This window comes from Phycomyces blakesleeanus (genome assembly GCF_001638985.1).
Source record: "Phycomyces blakesleeanus NRRL 1555(-) unplaced genomic scaffold PHYBLscaffold_1, whole genome shotgun sequence".
Lineage (NCBI taxonomy): Eukaryota > Fungi > Mucoromycota > Mucoromycetes > Mucorales > Phycomycetaceae > Phycomyces > Phycomyces blakesleeanus.
The window spans coordinates 4,137,634-4,153,658 of record NW_017265134.1 but is presented as its reverse complement, the minus strand read 5'-3'; the positions used below and the strand labels follow the sequence as shown (position 1 = coordinate 4,153,658).

The window sequence follows — 16,025 nt, the reverse complement described above, 5'->3', positions numbered from 1 at the left end:
GGTATACTAAATGATGAGCATATAGACTCTAATTGCTGTAAATGGATATCGCTTACTACTGCATATGAAAGTAAGTCTGGAAGATTTGAATTAAAGTCCTCATCTACTGTTGTTCTATTGTCTAATCTGCAAGTTCATAATACGCACAACTAATTGCATTTTATATGATAATATCAATGTCATAATCATTGCTCGTATAGATTAATATATACATACATACATTATTTTACTACTGTGATTCTGCATCGAGAGACTAAAAGACATTTATATAAATTGTATCATACAAAGACTCCAAGATAGGGATGCCTTGATTAAATACTTGGCTTACCAAGACCTCTGTCATCATTTACTAATCGTCAATAACACATCTACACATCTGAGATTTTGTAATTATTTGGTACTTACTATAATTTTATTCATAATAAACAATTATACACTCTCACCAGATAAATGACCGTTAGATTTCTTTAGTTCTTGATAGTTGTCTTTTAAACAGTTTTCTCTCTTGAACTATGACTCTTAGAGTGTATTAAATATACTCGATTGACTTGTAAGAAGATGTTCTGCAAAAATAAATAAGGTGTGGTCAAAAGAAAGAAAATATCTATTTTGTTTGGGTGTAAAACAAAGGGAGTCAAGACAAAAAGTTGTAAAAAAAAAAGAGAGAGTACCTTTCTTGGAATATTTGATCCAAAACACTTCATATATATTTCTGACAGGAAATCAAAGCTGTAGAATGTTGGTAAATTGAAAACATGAGTAAGATTACGAGATGCTTAGTACACCCAAAATAATGACAGTACCGTATAGATATATATATATGGCTTTATACATTACTGTTTAATATTCCATGGCAAATGTATTAATAAGCATTGCTAATTTGTGAACTAATTTTGTGTCCAGTAGAGATATCTGACAAATCTTACTCTAATCATTTAAACTTTTCTTTCTGCCTTATTCTTTGATTGGCAGTCACATATAGTCTTTTCCTTCTTTTCTTATATATATATATATAAAACAGATTATATGAACAGGTCTGGCAACTTGAGTTTTACTGTGTGTATATTCTAAATAATATACACCATAGCCTACTATTTATTTATTGATAAAGATTCATAATAAGTTTGTACTTTTGAATGAATTAATTGCGAGTCTTGTCTATAAGAATGATTTGATTTCAAACTTCATTTATAATACAATTCACAGAGAACTATCCAGAACTTCGGCCTATAGAAAAAAAAAAAAACTATATCCCAAAATGGAAACTAAAAAAAAGAAGGAGAAATTATATAAAATAAAAAAAAAAACAATTCCCGCAGTGAAGAAGAAGAAAAAAAAAATTGTCTTTTTTTTTTTTTTCTTTTCTTTCCACAGTAACAGAGCCGCATAATCAATAGTCATGTCTGCCCCTCAAGAGGTAAAAATAATAGCTACAAGAAACAAGTTTTAGACAAACAAGACAAACTTTTTTTTAATAAGAAAATAATAATAATAATAATAATAATAATAATAATAATAATAATAATAATTTTTTGTATTAAAACAGCACAACCACAACCACAACCATAACCACGATCATTCTCATGATCACGCTCATGATCATGATCACGATCACGACCATAGTCACGATCAGGAAGACGCGATTGATGAAGAATATCTTACTCAGGACGATATTCTCGAAGTAGACGATGCCGAGGGTTATGAGCCTATGGATGACGACGATGAGGGTGAATATGCCGAAGGTCAAGAGAATCCTCTCGAGGGATATGAAATGAGACCCTCTGCTGATGACGAAAATGTCATGGAACTTGCCGACGACTCTGTTCAGGGTTTCTTTGATCACGGAGGTATGTATATATATATATATATATCTTTTGGTTGTCGGATCATTAAATAAATGAACACATATGTTGTGTATGTTATATATAATAGAACCTGTCTATGCTGTCGCTATCCACCCCAAGGATGGTACAATTGTCGCAAGTGGTGGTGGTGATGACAAGGGTTACCTTTGGCGCTCAGACACCGGCGAGAAAGTATTTGAATTGGATGGCCATACCGACTCGGTTACTGCCGTTGCCTTTAGCGTCGACGGTGATTATGTTGCCTCGGCTGGTATGGATGGCAAGGTCCGTGTCTGGAAGACCATGACCGGTGAATTCTGCACTGCTGTCGAAGGTCCTGATGATATTATTGTAAGTTTGCTTAATACACACCGACTAGTACTACTAGAAGGCTATCTAGTTATAGTAGAAAGCTTTTGATAAAAGACAAGGCAAAAGAAAACAAGAATACTGATGATAATCATAACATTGTATTTTTATGACTTTATTATATATATATATATATATATCTTAGTGGATCAACTGGCATCCCAAGGGTAACATTCTTTTGGCTGGTGCTTCAGACGGTACTTTGTGGATGTGGGCAAGTAAGTATTCATACAACATGGGGTGGGAGTTTTTTTCTTTTTTTTTTAAAAAAAAAAAAGACATTTAACCTATATTTTCATTTTTTTATTTTTTATTTTTGGTTTTGGTCTACAGTGCCAAGTGGCAAGTTTATGAACATCTTTACTGGCCATGCTGCTCCTGTCACCAGTGGCTGCTTCACTCCGGATGGTAAGAAGATTGTGTCCGTTTCTGAGGATATGACCTGCATTGTTTGGGATCCCAAGACTGCTGTTGCCGAAATTCGTCTCACCAGTGATGACAACCGTTTCCATGGTGAGCCTATTACTGCTGTCGCTGTCAACAAGGACAGCACTCTTGCTATCACCGGAAGCATGGATGGAAAGGCTCGTTTGATTAACATCCTTAATGGAAACGTAAGTATTGTTGGTATAGAAGACTGTGTTAAATACTTGGCTATAGTGTAACACACACACACACACAAAGAGGAGAGAGAGAGATTTTAATGACTTTCTTTTCTTTTCTTTTATCTATACTTTGATCAGATTGTCACTGCCCTTGAGAATCACACTGACTCTGTCGAGACAATCTCATTCTGTGATGTGTAAGTGTTAATTAAATGGTTATAAAAAGAATAAAGGGAGGTGTATTAACTGTAATCATGATATTTTCTGCTCTATATAGTCTTCCTTTGGCTGCCACTGGTTCAGTAGATGGTAACATCTCTATCTGGGATGTCCAGACCCAGCGTCTTCGCCACACCTTGTCTCACGATGTAAGCCATTTAATTTATCTCCCTTCTATTCTGTTTTGTAGACAGATATTAACATGTCTTTTGTGTTTGTGTTTATAAGGACGCCATCGTCAAAGTACAGTTCATTCGTAACTCTTACCTGCTTATTTCATGCTCTGTTGATAAGAAGGCCAAACTCTGGGATGTTCGTACTGGCCAGTGCTTGAAGACATGGAGTGGACATCGTGATACCATTCTTGATATCGCTGCCTCAAGGTAAGAAAAACCAAACAATATATATATATATATATTTATTTATTTCTATTCTTCTTCCCCCTTTTTTTTGTAGTGATGGTCAGACAATCGTAACTGCTTCCGATGATGGCCATTGTTTGGTGTTCAAGCCCTAAAGCGACTATGAAAAAAAATGAAAAAGAAAAGAAAGGAGAGTTTTTTTGCTTCTTTCAAACCTCATCATCCATCCTTTCTTTCTTTCTTTTTCTTTACCACTCTCCTTTGCATCTAATACTTAATTTTCTCTCTTCCTTATTCTTCTTGACTATTTTCTTTTAAATATATTTGTATTTCTTCATAATGATTTCTTTTTTTTTGCGTTATTCAAGATGAACTTTTGCACTCAAAATAGATTTTTTTTTTCAAACCAACAAAAAGGTCTTTAAGTTTAAAACAAAAGGCAAAAGGCTGGGTATTTTATATGGATCTATGTAGCGTAGAATTTATTGGGCCTTGTTTGTTCTGCAGTCCGTTTAAAATTATACATGAATCTCGAGCAAGTTCGAATGATTATGATAAAGGTATTCACTATAAAAGCACGATGATCTCTAGCTTGTTTCATACTTGGTCCCTTTCTTTCTTTTCTTTCTTTTCTTTAAACATATATTTATGTGTATATAAATTATCATTATTCCAAAGCACACTCACAACAACAGCAATAATAAAATACAGTAACATAATATATATAATTTAAAGAGAGAAAAAAAAAGTATTTTCTTTTATATACATATAAGTTAAACAGAGGGGATGTTCTTTTTGAGAAAGCTCGAGATATCCAACAACTCTTGGGGTGCAGCTGAATGACCCAAGTTGTGATAGGTCTTGAATTCAACATCGTACTTCAACTGCTGGAGGCGTTCAGCAGATTCCTTACCAAAAGTATAGTTAACTACTGGATCGGCATCACCATGGCACATCAAAATAGGGGTCTTCTTGTTGGCATCAGATGCCATCTACGCGTACAAAGAAAATATATGATAAGTAAATCAATACCCTTTCTTTTCTTGTTTGGTTTGTGTTTTTTTTTTTATATATATATATATATATATATATATAACAATAAACTCTTACATTTTGGATTCTGTCAGGCATAGGGAGCCATCCACTGCAACCAATGATAGCGGCCAACTTGTATTCCGAAGTCAAACCGGCCAACAACGACATTACACTTCCCTGGGAGAAACCACCAAGAACAATACGGTTGGCAGGAATGCCCTTGTCAACCTCGTCTCTGAGGATCTTGTTGATTGTGGTGACTGACTGAAGCATGCCATCGCGATCTTCAGAGGTTGCGTTCTTGCGTCCGAGCTCCTTGATGTCAAACCAGGCTGGCATGGACATTCCACCGTTGAGGGTAACGGGAATAGAGGGCGCGTTGGGAAGAATCCACTTTACATAAGGAAACAGACCAGAAAGTTGTTCGGCGAGGAAGGACCAGCCAGCACCGGAATCGCCCAAGCCGTGCATCCACACCACAGTTGCAGTCTGTTTGGTAGAAGCATTGATAATTACGGATGACAAGGCAGACATTAGATTAGTATCGAGAGTTAGAACAAGTGAATAGAATAAAATTTTAATATATATATAAAATAAAATAAAGTATCATTTTATTTTTATAATATATAAAGTAAATTATAGTATATATATATATATATATATATAAATTGGGTTGAACAATTATCTCTATTTTAAAGCATCTTGAATAAATCAAAAGGTTTCCTGGTCATATCCCGTCTTTTTTTTTCTTTGAACAACATTTCGATATTCCATGTATCTAATGGAAAGTTGGATTGAATTTAAATGAGATTGCTGGAGGTGGTCAAACGTATACTTGCTTGGTTACCCTTGAATGAAATGAAATGAATAGAAACACCTTTATCATTGAGAATATCTATTAGGAGTTTTTATTAGCCTAAAGATTATAGTCTATATAAATGTATATATATATATATATATATGACTTTTATAGATACGCGTTAACTGCATTAGACTTTTGTACAGCTCATTTTCGCTTGAGTAGTGAGATATACAAAGAGCTTCTTTATTTCTATTTCTATTTGTATCTATTAGCAGTATATCTTATTGTGTTAATTAATAGAAGAATTGTTTTTGAAACATATACTTTACAAGTTACCATTTTATCATAAGCCTATCTTATCTCTTCAATTGAATTGCTCTGTGGTCAATTTAAAATACACAATACATTGCAGTTTTGAATTTCTTTTTGGAAAATTAGCTTTAACAATGTTAATTGTGCCATCTTTTGCCAATACGTTCTGGGATACTGGCTATTTAGCTTTGTCTTCTTTCTTTTTATTTTCTAATATAAACAAATCATACTCGATAGCACTACATTATCTAGTATAAACTATCCTTTGATTAGGTAGCATATTTAAATAGCACCAAGGTTCTTTTCCAGAATGCTTGAAATATCCAACGCCTCTTCGGGTGAGAAGGAATGGTTCATGCCGGGGAAGACCTTGAGTTGAACATTATAGCCCAGCTGCTTAATAAAGTCAAACGAATTCTGTTCAACTTCAAGAAGAATATCGTAATCAGCATCACCGTGATACATCTGAATAGGAGTCTCTTTGTTTGCACCAGATAAAAGCTAATGTTTATAATAATAATTTATGCTTTTAGTAAACCAATCAACTCAAATAAATGTTTTATCTTATTTGAATAATCCTTACATTCTTTAACGTGTCAGCTATAGGAATCCATCCACTGCACCCGAAAATAGCAGCCAGTTTGTATTCGGAAGTCAAGGCTGTCAATAATGATAGTACACCACCCTGAGAGAAGCCACCGACGGCAATACGATTGGAGGGAATTCCTCTGTCGACTTCGTCTTTGATGATCTGGTTAATTTTGGCAAGTGAATCAAGTATGCCATCACGATCCTCATTGATTGTGAGCTTTAGACCAAGTTCTCTGATATCGAACCAGGCAGTTGTGCGCTGTCCTCCTTGGAAGGTGACTGGGATAGAAGGTGCGTTGGGAAGGATCCATTTTACATGAGGGAATTGTTCAGAGAGCTGTTCAACAAAGGACGACCAGCTCGCACTACTTGTACCCAAGCCGTGAATCCACACAACAGTTGCAGTGTGTGTGGTGATAGGATTGACAATCACAGTAGATGAGGCAGTCATTGGATTAATATAAAGCAAATTCTTTTGTGGGAAATAAGAAGACAAAGAGAAGGAGAAAGAGACCGAGATAAATAGTCTAATTACGAAACCTGAGTAGGTACTGGATTCTTCCAGGTCTGCTAAATAATCAATATATATATCTTATGCTTGGCATTACAACAGTTACCGATTTGGGTCAAAGTTTTGAGCCAATATTGAACTTTAATCTTCTTTAATATCATTTGAAAAAAAAAACAAATTAAAAAATTCAAGCTTATGTAATCACTTACAAATGGCTCGAGTAATCGATATCTTATCTTACATTCAAATCATTACTATACCTCTAAAAAAATTGATGAATAATCCTTCAAAGAAATAGAAAGAAAAAGAACATTATTACTAAGATACACTATACACATCATTTCTTTCTCTCTTTATTAGTAATCAAACTAACCTTCATCTTCTATACTTCTAAAGATATACTGTCATAATATCCGTTCAAATAAAAAGGAATTCCCCATTTTATCAAAGCTCCTTTGTTTTGTTCATTACTATGGCCACATTGATGCCGTATATATTGTTTTCATTTACACTTCTTTCAAAGCTTTGATTACAGCTACTTTGATGCTGTAGTCTAGTGAGACCTTGGGGAGACACACAAGAATCAAACAGGGCTGATATGTTCTCTATTAGTCCCAGTACTTGTATTCTTAGTAAGCCAGTGTCAAAGTATTTTATTATCTTACTACAAGCTGTTGTTTCATTGACATTCTGACATCTGTGAATTTCAGCAAGGTTATATACTATTTTAAACAAAAATGGCTAAAAATCTGGAAAACCTACGCTGAGCCATCTTTTTCTTTTTTATTAAAGTTTGAAAGTGATGTGCTTATATGATTTAAGAAAGAAAGAGAGAGAGAGAGAGAGAGAAAGGAGTATTACAAGAAGTACTGGTAGAATAAAAAATAAATAAATTCACATTACTTTTGCGTTCATATTGTATATCGATAGACAATTGTTCTAAATTTGTTTTTCTTTGTACCAGTTTAATTTGTTTTTGAGAACAAGGCATTTGGTGCAAATCCGAATAGTCTGCCTAGTATCTTATTGATAACTTAATTCATAGCACTTTTTAAGTAACAAAAAACGGCTCAATTGGATAAAAGCTATAATCAAATACTGTAGTGAATAAACGATATGTTATCTTTATATGCTAATACAGAGATTAGACCTATTTGATTGATTATTCTGAAATATGTTATGCAGAAACTGACAAGACGTATCTTTCAATATAAAGATCAAAAACGGAAAATGTATCTTGTAACAGTGTTCTTCTTTTGTACAAGTGTAGATCTATTTGAATACACACACACACATATATGAAAAAGAAAGTAAAGGCATATGTGTATTTAACACCTTGTTTTATCCAGAGAAAATTCTAATGCTATGAACCATATACAAAAGAAAAGGGTGTTTAATGCCATCTTCGCACCTACGACTTGGTATTTCATTGAGCTGAAAATCAAATGATTCCAAAATAGATAAAGACATTGGGTCATGTATTTATATAACATAGAAAATAGAGTAAATCAATCTATTCAACTCATCTCATTTCTTAGTAAATACACCCAAAGATCATATATATTTATCTATCTATTGGCTTAAACAGAAACTGACCACACGTATTCTTCATCATGCTTCCAGTCAGTCTAATCCATGCTTTATTACTGTCCAGCAGAGGAACGCATACAAGTACATATCAGATATCATATCAATAAAGGTGATATCTATTTCTTACCTTAAAAAGACATTCTTTTGTCAAAGTTTCCTTACAAACATTAAGTCTGTGACTGATATTGCTACAACCTACAAAAGAGATCCTATAAAAATGGGGGCATTTCTTTTTTATTCTTCTTTCTACCCAATAAAATACACTGGGTAGCATCATCATCATCATTACCATCACATTTACTATCAAAAATAAATAATATAAATAGGCATATAAAATATTAAAGGGTTTCTTTTTGGATAGCATTATACAAATAATACATGTCAGTAAACTTTTATAGTCTGTACAAGTTTATCTTCTAATATCCCCTTAGGATTACGATATAATTCGCTTTTGTCTTTGAATTTGTTATTATAATTCTCTAGCTTAATTCGACACCATCATATTTTCATACTCGACCAAACGTCTTCTTTTTACTACCAATGCTATAACCACATTCTATTCTCTCCTTTCTTATATTCTGAAGAAACCATCAGTCAATACCCATTTCCAGTCTAGATATCCGGTAATATTCTCATTTTTTATTTATATTTCACAAAAAAAAAGAAGAAAAAGGAACGAGATGTACGGCCTCTGAAAAATAGGGGGTTTACTATGTAGTGTAAATGTGAAACGCATTGACAAGAAAAGAAATGCAGGTAGAAAAGACAATTTTAGGTGCTATTCACGACCCCAACCCTTACCCTTTCATGTTCTACCAGACCCATTCCCAAAACAATTTTGGAGCTATATTTTACTCAAGATATTTCTGGAGTACTTGATCTCTAAAATGCCATCATAATGTGTGCATTTTTTTGTACTATTTCTTGTGTTCTTTATTTTGCAATATTTTTATTAAAGCAAAGCAACAATGAACTACAACTACCTTATTGACATTGTTCTTGGAGAAGGAGGAGTCGAAGAAATCTTACAAGCATCGTATAATGCTTGCCCTTAGATTCTTCTAATCGACAAATGACTCAGAAGAGCAAACAGATTCATTTAAAAGGCAATGAAATAGAAGTAAAGATATAAAATAACACATTAACATAACTGCTGTTTTTATGAAAAGTAGCTATGTAACTATGGCTGTCTAGTATGATGTATATGGGACGTTATTTCCCATTTTACTTCCTGTCGAAGGTGTATTTTCACCTTCGATACGTACAAGATTTTTTATCATTTTGGAAATTATATGTTACATAACTACTATATATATCAAGAGTCCTTATGTACGTTTTGGTAATGGGTCTGGTGGATGTAAAAGGGTAAGAGTTGGGGTCGTGAAGAGCACCTAGAAAGTGAAGTTTATATTCATTTTTTTTTTTGCATTTATTGGTACTGCCGTCGCACACAGTGCGCGGCCTTTGAAAATAAAATTGGAGAAAGATAGTTACAGGAGAGGAAAGAAAGAGATATATATGCTAGCTAAGGGAAGGTGAGGTCATGGGATTTATGTATGACAGTCACTGCCTCAGCTGCAACTACATTGGGGAGGAAGGGGGAGTTGTCAAAGACAAATTCCCAGTGCGCATACCAGATGGTGTGAACCGTGATGGAGGCAATCTCAATCTGGAGAAAGGAGGAAACGGAGGGAGAAAGCCGAGTACGAGCGAGAAGCCAGGCAACGTCAGAAATGGACCAGGACGGACACATTTGCCGCCGTACCAATGTCCACACGGGAAACTTGCGAGGGCAGGAGAAGACGAAATGTTGGAGAGGGTCCACCGCAGAGACACAGAGGCGACAGTTCGGACTAGAAAGGAAAGAAGAGGTACGGTTGAATACGAACTCAGTGGCTGGGACCCTTTGCCAGAGGATTTTCCACCAGAGAGAACGTGAGTTGTGTGGCATGGACCATCGCCAGAACAATTTCCAGGAAATATCAGAGTGAGGTAGAGAGAAGTTTATATTCATAAAACACGTGACACGAGAAAATTGATAAAAAGATTGAAATTGAAACAGGTATTCAGCATCAAAAAGCAAGAACTGCGCTTTTTTGTGCAAAGCATCTTACAACTTGTTATATTACATTTGGATAGAATGACCATTTCAAATCGTAAAAGTTTAGATTTGGACGTCAAAAATTGCCTTGATAACACTGAAAATTTAAGTTTGGATACCAAAACAAACACAGGGCAAATAGTTGCTACATAGACATCTTGAGCTCGCGCGCGTTCAAGAGCCGTGAACTAGTGAAAAATCTACTTAACCGGTTTAAGAATTGGAAGGAGAGCAAATTTGAGGAATCATTCTGGGCAAAGATGACTTTGGATGAAAAGAAGAAAGCAGATAGGAGCACAATTGCAAATAGACGGCTATATAACAGCAGCTCATTTTTCTCTGCAAGCAGCATCAGAATTACGAAGAACTCCGTCTTTTGACAATCTACCCTTGTAACATCTATACTTTAAGTCCTTATTATCTTAAAAAGATTCTCTAATATTACTTCACAATAGAAAAGCAAAGAAATACGTCAAAACTAGCCATGGATTACAGGAAGAGTTATTCTCAGCAAATTCCCCAGAGCACTTGGATGATTTAGCAGTTTCTTCAAGCCAACAGCACGAAAGCCAACCAAACTCTTTCACTGATACCTCTACTGACTCATACATTGATGAAGGTGACATATCAGATGATTCTCAGTCAGTAGAGGCCGGGGACGTTTTCGATTTCCTGTCGACTACAGAAGGCGTATATGATGTTTCCGTACCGTCAATCACCAAATCCTGGAAGGTAGTATCAGGTTTCAATGTTTCCGAGTCATTCCTGCAGTACCGAGAGACCTGTATTGAGAAGGCCAAAACTCATCGAAACCTGGAGACACATGAAGAATTGGCGCTTAGTGGCATAATGCTGATTGATGATAGCATTTGTGAAGAACATTACTTCCCTTTTGAACATGTTGAAGATGTTTTGCAGGATATTGAAGCTGTCGATTATTTCCACATACCCAATGCCGATGAAGAAGAGTCTCGTCTATGCCAGAAGTTTGCCTATAATATGCAGCAGAGAAGGCTGAATTATGATCATGTTGACAGAATTTTGGACGATATGTAGCAGCAGGAAAGATTCAAAAAATTGAAATGCATGTTATCTTCTTTCGCTAGAATCTATTGTATGAACTACTCTATCCATCCAATCAACGAGGCAACACTTGTACACAATACTATCAATGTGATGATCGATGCGTACTTTAAAAACTCTCCCATTATCAAGTGCCTAAATGCAGACAACATGAGCTTTTCCTCATCTGCCCGATTTACCAATATGGACCCCTCTCTTGTGAACCATAACAAGCGTCCCGATTTTAGTATAGTCTCAAACCGGGAGAAACACCTTCTTCTGACCTTAGAGGCCAAGCGTTGTGGTCGTAGCATGTCCGGTGATTTCTTCAAGCTTGCTAAATTGCTGAAGGATTCGTTAAACCAAATTGAGGTATTCGGGATTGTTTATGGGTTAGTATCTCAATAATGGGAAAAGTAGATACTGTAAGAGTGTTATTTATTAAAGAGACAAAATAATATTGTTTATATCTGTTACTATTAAAATCCCTGTGATTCAATTCCCTGTTGTGTAGTGGTTGGTTTACACTGTATGAGTGTGTAGTGTACGTGTGCCTGGTGTGTAACAGTTCCGGAGATTGTTAACTTGCCAGGTTCATTAGCAAGAAGGAACCAGTGTTTGGTTGTGGGGTCTGTTCTTCACTCAATTGTGGTGTGTATACCACACCGTAGATATTCTTTTCAATTTTATCACGCATTTTCCTGTCTGCTAGCTTAGAGCTTACCTAAGCACTTAAAGCTAATTTTGCAGCCCCTCACCCCTACGTCTCATCAATAAAAATGTGAGGTATCCCACCTTCACCTAAAAAAAACCAAATACACATTGAACATTACAACTATGCTAGTAACATTATATCAAAGTGTTAAAGCTGGTACGGTGAGAATGGTTGTAGGTGGTATAAACACACAGTTATTTTTCAGTCTGGCAATCAACTCGCAGCAAGGTTAGATGGAAATACTGTCGTCTCTAATTACTTTATTATGAACAACGTTGCCATAAATACATCTAAACTTATAAGAGATTACTTACACAGCCGCACAAACCACATGTGTCCTATCCTTCCCTTATATCGCCCATTCTTGAAAACCGTAAAGATTTTTTTTCAGAATTAAAAGGTTTGGCTAGAAGAATGCCCAGGGTTTCTGCTGATAGAAATACAAAACATATTAATGATTGCAGTTCATTTTTTTTTGACAATTTATGAAGTTTGGGGTAATAATAAGCCCAGTTATCTTTTATAATATAAATTAAATCACTTTTTGAAGGGTGGACTTTTTCGATTTTTTTTAGCATTTTATTGATCTGCGCCCAGTTTTTAAAATTCTATAGAAGTGGACTTAATTGAACAGATACGAGAGAGAGAGAGAAGATAAGATAGAGAAAATAAGAAAATGTCCAAAAAAAAAGCTGAGACAGATAGAAGAGAGGAGAGAGGAGTAACCAAGAAATAATTGCAGTGTTACGCTGTGTTTTTCTATTATAGTGAACGCTTTTTGTGCCCCCAACTCCACAAAGAAAGGGTTAGCCATCAAAAACAAACTTCCAATTAGCACCCAATACGGATTTAGTAGTGATAACGTAAAGGAGAATATGGAGGGTTTGATTGAAGGAGCGTGGTGGGAAGGTGTCTTTGATAAGGCCTTTCCAAATTTAACCTGTAAACTACTTTAAGAAATTGATTTGATTTTTTCACTTATGAATTTAGAACTCTATATTATTAAAGAAAAAATAGTAATAATTCATGTCATTTTTATGAATTATAGTTAATGACATTATTTTCTAGCAAGAAAAAAGCTGCAGGGAAATTATTGGCTACTGGCTATTGGAAAATGAAATAAATGGTAAATTTGTGCCTGACTTTTATATAATGTAACACTTCTACAGTCATAGCAATGACTCTGGGAAGCCTAGTGAACCAATTGCTATATATTTACAACGACTCTTTTGATATATGGTATTTAAGCCAATATAATATTAAGTTTCCAATTCAATTTTCACTGTCAAGAGCTAAAGTCTTTAGATTAACAGTTTTTAATCAATAGAACCTTCAAGATCAGCAAGATGTCTAAAGTACTCCGGACCAAAAACAGTTCCAAACCATTATGCTGTCTTTTCCTTACATGGCGGCTCTAAGGGCTATACGTCTTTTTGCATATATCTCATGAACTCTTTTTTTTTTGGTCTAGCAGTTCAGTTACATTTATCTCTATACTCCGTTATAGATATATTTTAACAAAAGCAAGGAAAGAGACAAAGGTAAAGACAGTCAACCATATTATTTTTAATAATATTTTTAAAGACTAATAGGTTTTTATATTTTTTAAAAAAAAGAGACGAGAATATAAATATAATATCAAAGAAAAACAAGGGAAATTTTTATTGTTCAAAGCAAATGATTTTTGTGTACAAAGATTTTTACAAATTAAATACAAATTAAATTAAATTAAATAGAATATAAGATAGTCAAGTCCATGATAGTCCAGTCCAGTCCAGCCCAGTCCAGTCCGGTTTTTTTTGAGAAATATTTCATTCGCTTTGCAAGTATATATGTAAAGAGGATTTTGCAGCTTATTGTAATAGAGAGTCTTGGTCCAATCCGGAGCGTCGCCTCGATCCAGAGCCAGGTTCCAATGCAGTGTTCCTTCAGTTTTGATTTGATTTGATTTGATTTGATTTGATTTGATTTGATTTGATTTGATTTGATTTGATTTGATTTGATTTGGTTTGATTTGATTTGATTTGATTTGATTTGAGTTGATTTGATTTGATTTGAGTTGATTTGAATTGTAAATGTGAGGTAAGCACCACAATAGAGTGAAGAACAGACTCCACTACCAAACACTGATTCCTTCTTGCGAATAAATCTGGCAAATTAACCATCTCCGGAACTATTACATACCAGGCACACGTACAATACCCACTTATACAATGTACTAACCATCATACAACAAGGATAAGAATTAAAAAAGATTTGAATAGTCAAATATAAACAATATTACCTTGTCTCTCTAATAAATAACACTCTCAAAGTATCTCAATATTTTGAAGAGTGGATACTTTGAGAGTGTTACTTATTAGAGAGACAAGGTAATATTGTTCATATCTGTTACCATTCAAACCCCTTGGAATTCAGATCCCTGTTGTATAATGGTTGGTTTCCACGGTATAAATGTGTAGTGCACGTGTGCCTGGTATGTAATAGTTCCGGAGATGGCTAACGTGCCAGGTTCATAGGCAAGATGGAACCAGTGGTTGGTAGTGGAGTCTGTTCTTCACTCTATTGTAGTGTGCGTGCCACAGCCAACAGGACTTAGGATGATGCCTGAGATTTGAATTTGCCATTGGAAGAAATAATTTTTGTTTGGAACTTGCATTGGACCCCTGCTTGGAAATTGGCTTGGCCTTGAGATTTGGAAGTATAACCCAGATTTTGAACTTGATAGAAATTATGCTTGTATGTATGTATGTTCTAGGACTAGTACTCTAGCAGTACGTGGACATTGTTTGGCCATTTGGAAAGGAATTGGACTTGGACATGGACTTGGACATGGACATAGAAATGGATCTTGACTTGACTATTTTGGATATTGTGCTAGTATATATAAATTTTGACTTAATAAAGATAATTATGAGTACAATTTTTTTTGAATTTTTTCCCTTGTTTTTCTTTTTTTTTTGACTAGATATTTTGATTTGATTTTGGACTTTGTCCCTGATCTTGACCACATCTTGGTCCTGTGCTGTTAACCGGTTTGGCCTTTTCTTTGGCGCCCCTTGTTGGGCTTGTGGTAGGCCGGATTGGCCTCTGATCTTGACCACATCTTGGTCCTGTGCTGTTGACCGGTTTGGCTTTTTCTCTAGTGCCCCTTGTTGGGCTTGTGGTGGGCTGGATTGGCTTTTGGCCTGGCGCGCATCTTGGGCCTTTGCTGTTGGCCGGTTTGGCCTTTTCTTTGGCGCCCCTTGTTGGGTTTGTGGTAGGCTGGATTGGCTTTTGACCTGGCGCGCATCTTGGGCCTTTGCTGTCGGCCGGTTTGGCCTTTTCTCTGGTGCCCCTTGTTGGGCTTGTGGTGGGCCGGATTGGCTTTTGGCCTGGCGCGCATCTTGGGCCTTTGCTGTTGACCGGTTTGGCCTTTTCTCTGGTGCCCCTTGTTGGGCTTGTGGTGGGCCGGATTGGCTTTTGACCTGGCGCGCATCTTGGGCCTTTGCTGTTGACCGGTTTGGCCTTTTCTCTGGTGCCCCTTGTTGGGCTTGTGGTAGGCCGGATTGGCCTCTGACCTGGCGCGCATCTTGGGCCAGTGCTGTTGGCCGGTTTGGCCTTTTCTCTTGCGCCCCTTGTTGGGCTTCTGGTGAGCCGTATCGGCTTTTGACGACGTGCCCAAAAGGCATGCGATAGCCAACAATTTTGTGGCAGGAATGGAACCATTTTGTTCCGCCGTAGAGGCAAATTGATTGTTGATAGAAGCAACAGGAAGCAACAGACCCGCCAGTGGGATAAATGGCTCCTACCAGTGATATAAATGGACCCGCCAGTGGAAATAATAAATTGGCCAGAAAAATAAATGGTGCCAACAATGGAAGAAAAATGGGCAGTTGGCCGTAATATAAAAGGGGATCCTCTAGAG

The 16,025-nt window shown here is 35.9% G+C and overlaps 6 protein-coding genes across 6 annotated transcripts; 2 read left to right on the top strand and 4 right to left on the bottom strand.

The window, feature by feature from the left end:
• Window positions 1–1,378: 1,378 nt before the first annotated feature.
• Window positions 1,379–3,807, top strand: PHYBLDRAFT_129711 (hypothetical protein). Its single transcript, XM_018429305.1, has 9 exons — window positions 1,379–1,417; window positions 1,547–1,847; window positions 1,933–2,195; window positions 2,359–2,431; window positions 2,547–2,827; window positions 2,957–3,015; window positions 3,096–3,186; window positions 3,266–3,420; window positions 3,494–3,807. The coding sequence occupies exons 1-9, from the start codon at window positions 1,400–1,402 to the stop codon at window positions 3,552–3,554; spliced, it is 1,302 nt and encodes a 433-aa protein (XP_018299529.1). The 5' UTR covers window positions 1,379–1,399; the 3' UTR covers window positions 3,555–3,807.
• Window positions 3,808–4,101: 294 nt separating this feature from the next.
• PHYBLDRAFT_184627 (hypothetical protein) lies at window positions 4,102–4,986 on the bottom strand. Its single transcript, XM_018438962.1, has 2 exons — window positions 4,510–4,986; window positions 4,102–4,391 (listed from the first exon to the last, which is right to left on the bottom strand). The coding sequence occupies exons 1-2, from the start codon at window positions 4,966–4,968 to the stop codon at window positions 4,173–4,175; spliced, it is 678 nt and encodes a 225-aa protein (XP_018299528.1). The 5' UTR covers window positions 4,969–4,986; the 3' UTR covers window positions 4,102–4,172.
• A 746-nt stretch (window positions 4,987–5,732) lies between these two features.
• Window positions 5,733–6,634, bottom strand: PHYBLDRAFT_178948 (hypothetical protein). Its single transcript, XM_018438066.1, has 2 exons — window positions 6,132–6,634; window positions 5,733–6,049 (listed from the first exon to the last, which is right to left on the bottom strand). The coding sequence occupies exons 1-2, from the start codon at window positions 6,588–6,590 to the stop codon at window positions 5,831–5,833; spliced, it is 678 nt and encodes a 225-aa protein (XP_018299527.1). The 5' UTR covers window positions 6,591–6,634; the 3' UTR covers window positions 5,733–5,830.
• A 2,574-nt stretch (window positions 6,635–9,208) lies between these two features.
• On the top strand, window positions 9,209–11,878 carry PHYBLDRAFT_178947 (hypothetical protein; the record flags this gene model as incomplete). The annotated part of the gene is made up of 6 exons (XM_018438065.1): window positions 9,209–9,276; window positions 9,561–9,605; window positions 9,804–10,175; window positions 10,475–10,712; window positions 10,837–11,393; window positions 11,448–11,878. 6 exons carry the CDS (start codon window positions 9,209–9,211, stop codon window positions 11,809–11,811), a joined length of 1,644 nt encoding a protein of 547 aa, XP_018299526.1. The 3' UTR covers window positions 11,812–11,878.
• Window positions 11,879–13,846: 1,968 nt separating this feature from the next.
• PHYBLDRAFT_104733 (hypothetical protein) lies at window positions 13,847–14,173 on the bottom strand (the record flags this gene model as incomplete). Its single annotated transcript, XM_018427863.1, has 1 exon — window positions 13,847–14,173. A coding segment is annotated over one exon (327 nt), but the record flags the coding sequence as incomplete, so codon positions are not given.
• Window positions 14,174–14,878: 705 nt separating this feature from the next.
• PHYBLDRAFT_73804 (hypothetical protein) lies at window positions 14,879–15,789 on the bottom strand (the record flags this gene model as incomplete). The annotated part of the gene is made up of 2 exons (XM_018442921.1): window positions 14,879–14,995; window positions 15,127–15,789. The coding sequence occupies 2 exons, from the start codon at window positions 15,787–15,789 to the stop codon at window positions 14,879–14,881; spliced, it is 780 nt and encodes a 259-aa protein (XP_018299524.1).
• Between the last annotated feature and the right edge of the window lie 236 nt (window positions 15,790–16,025).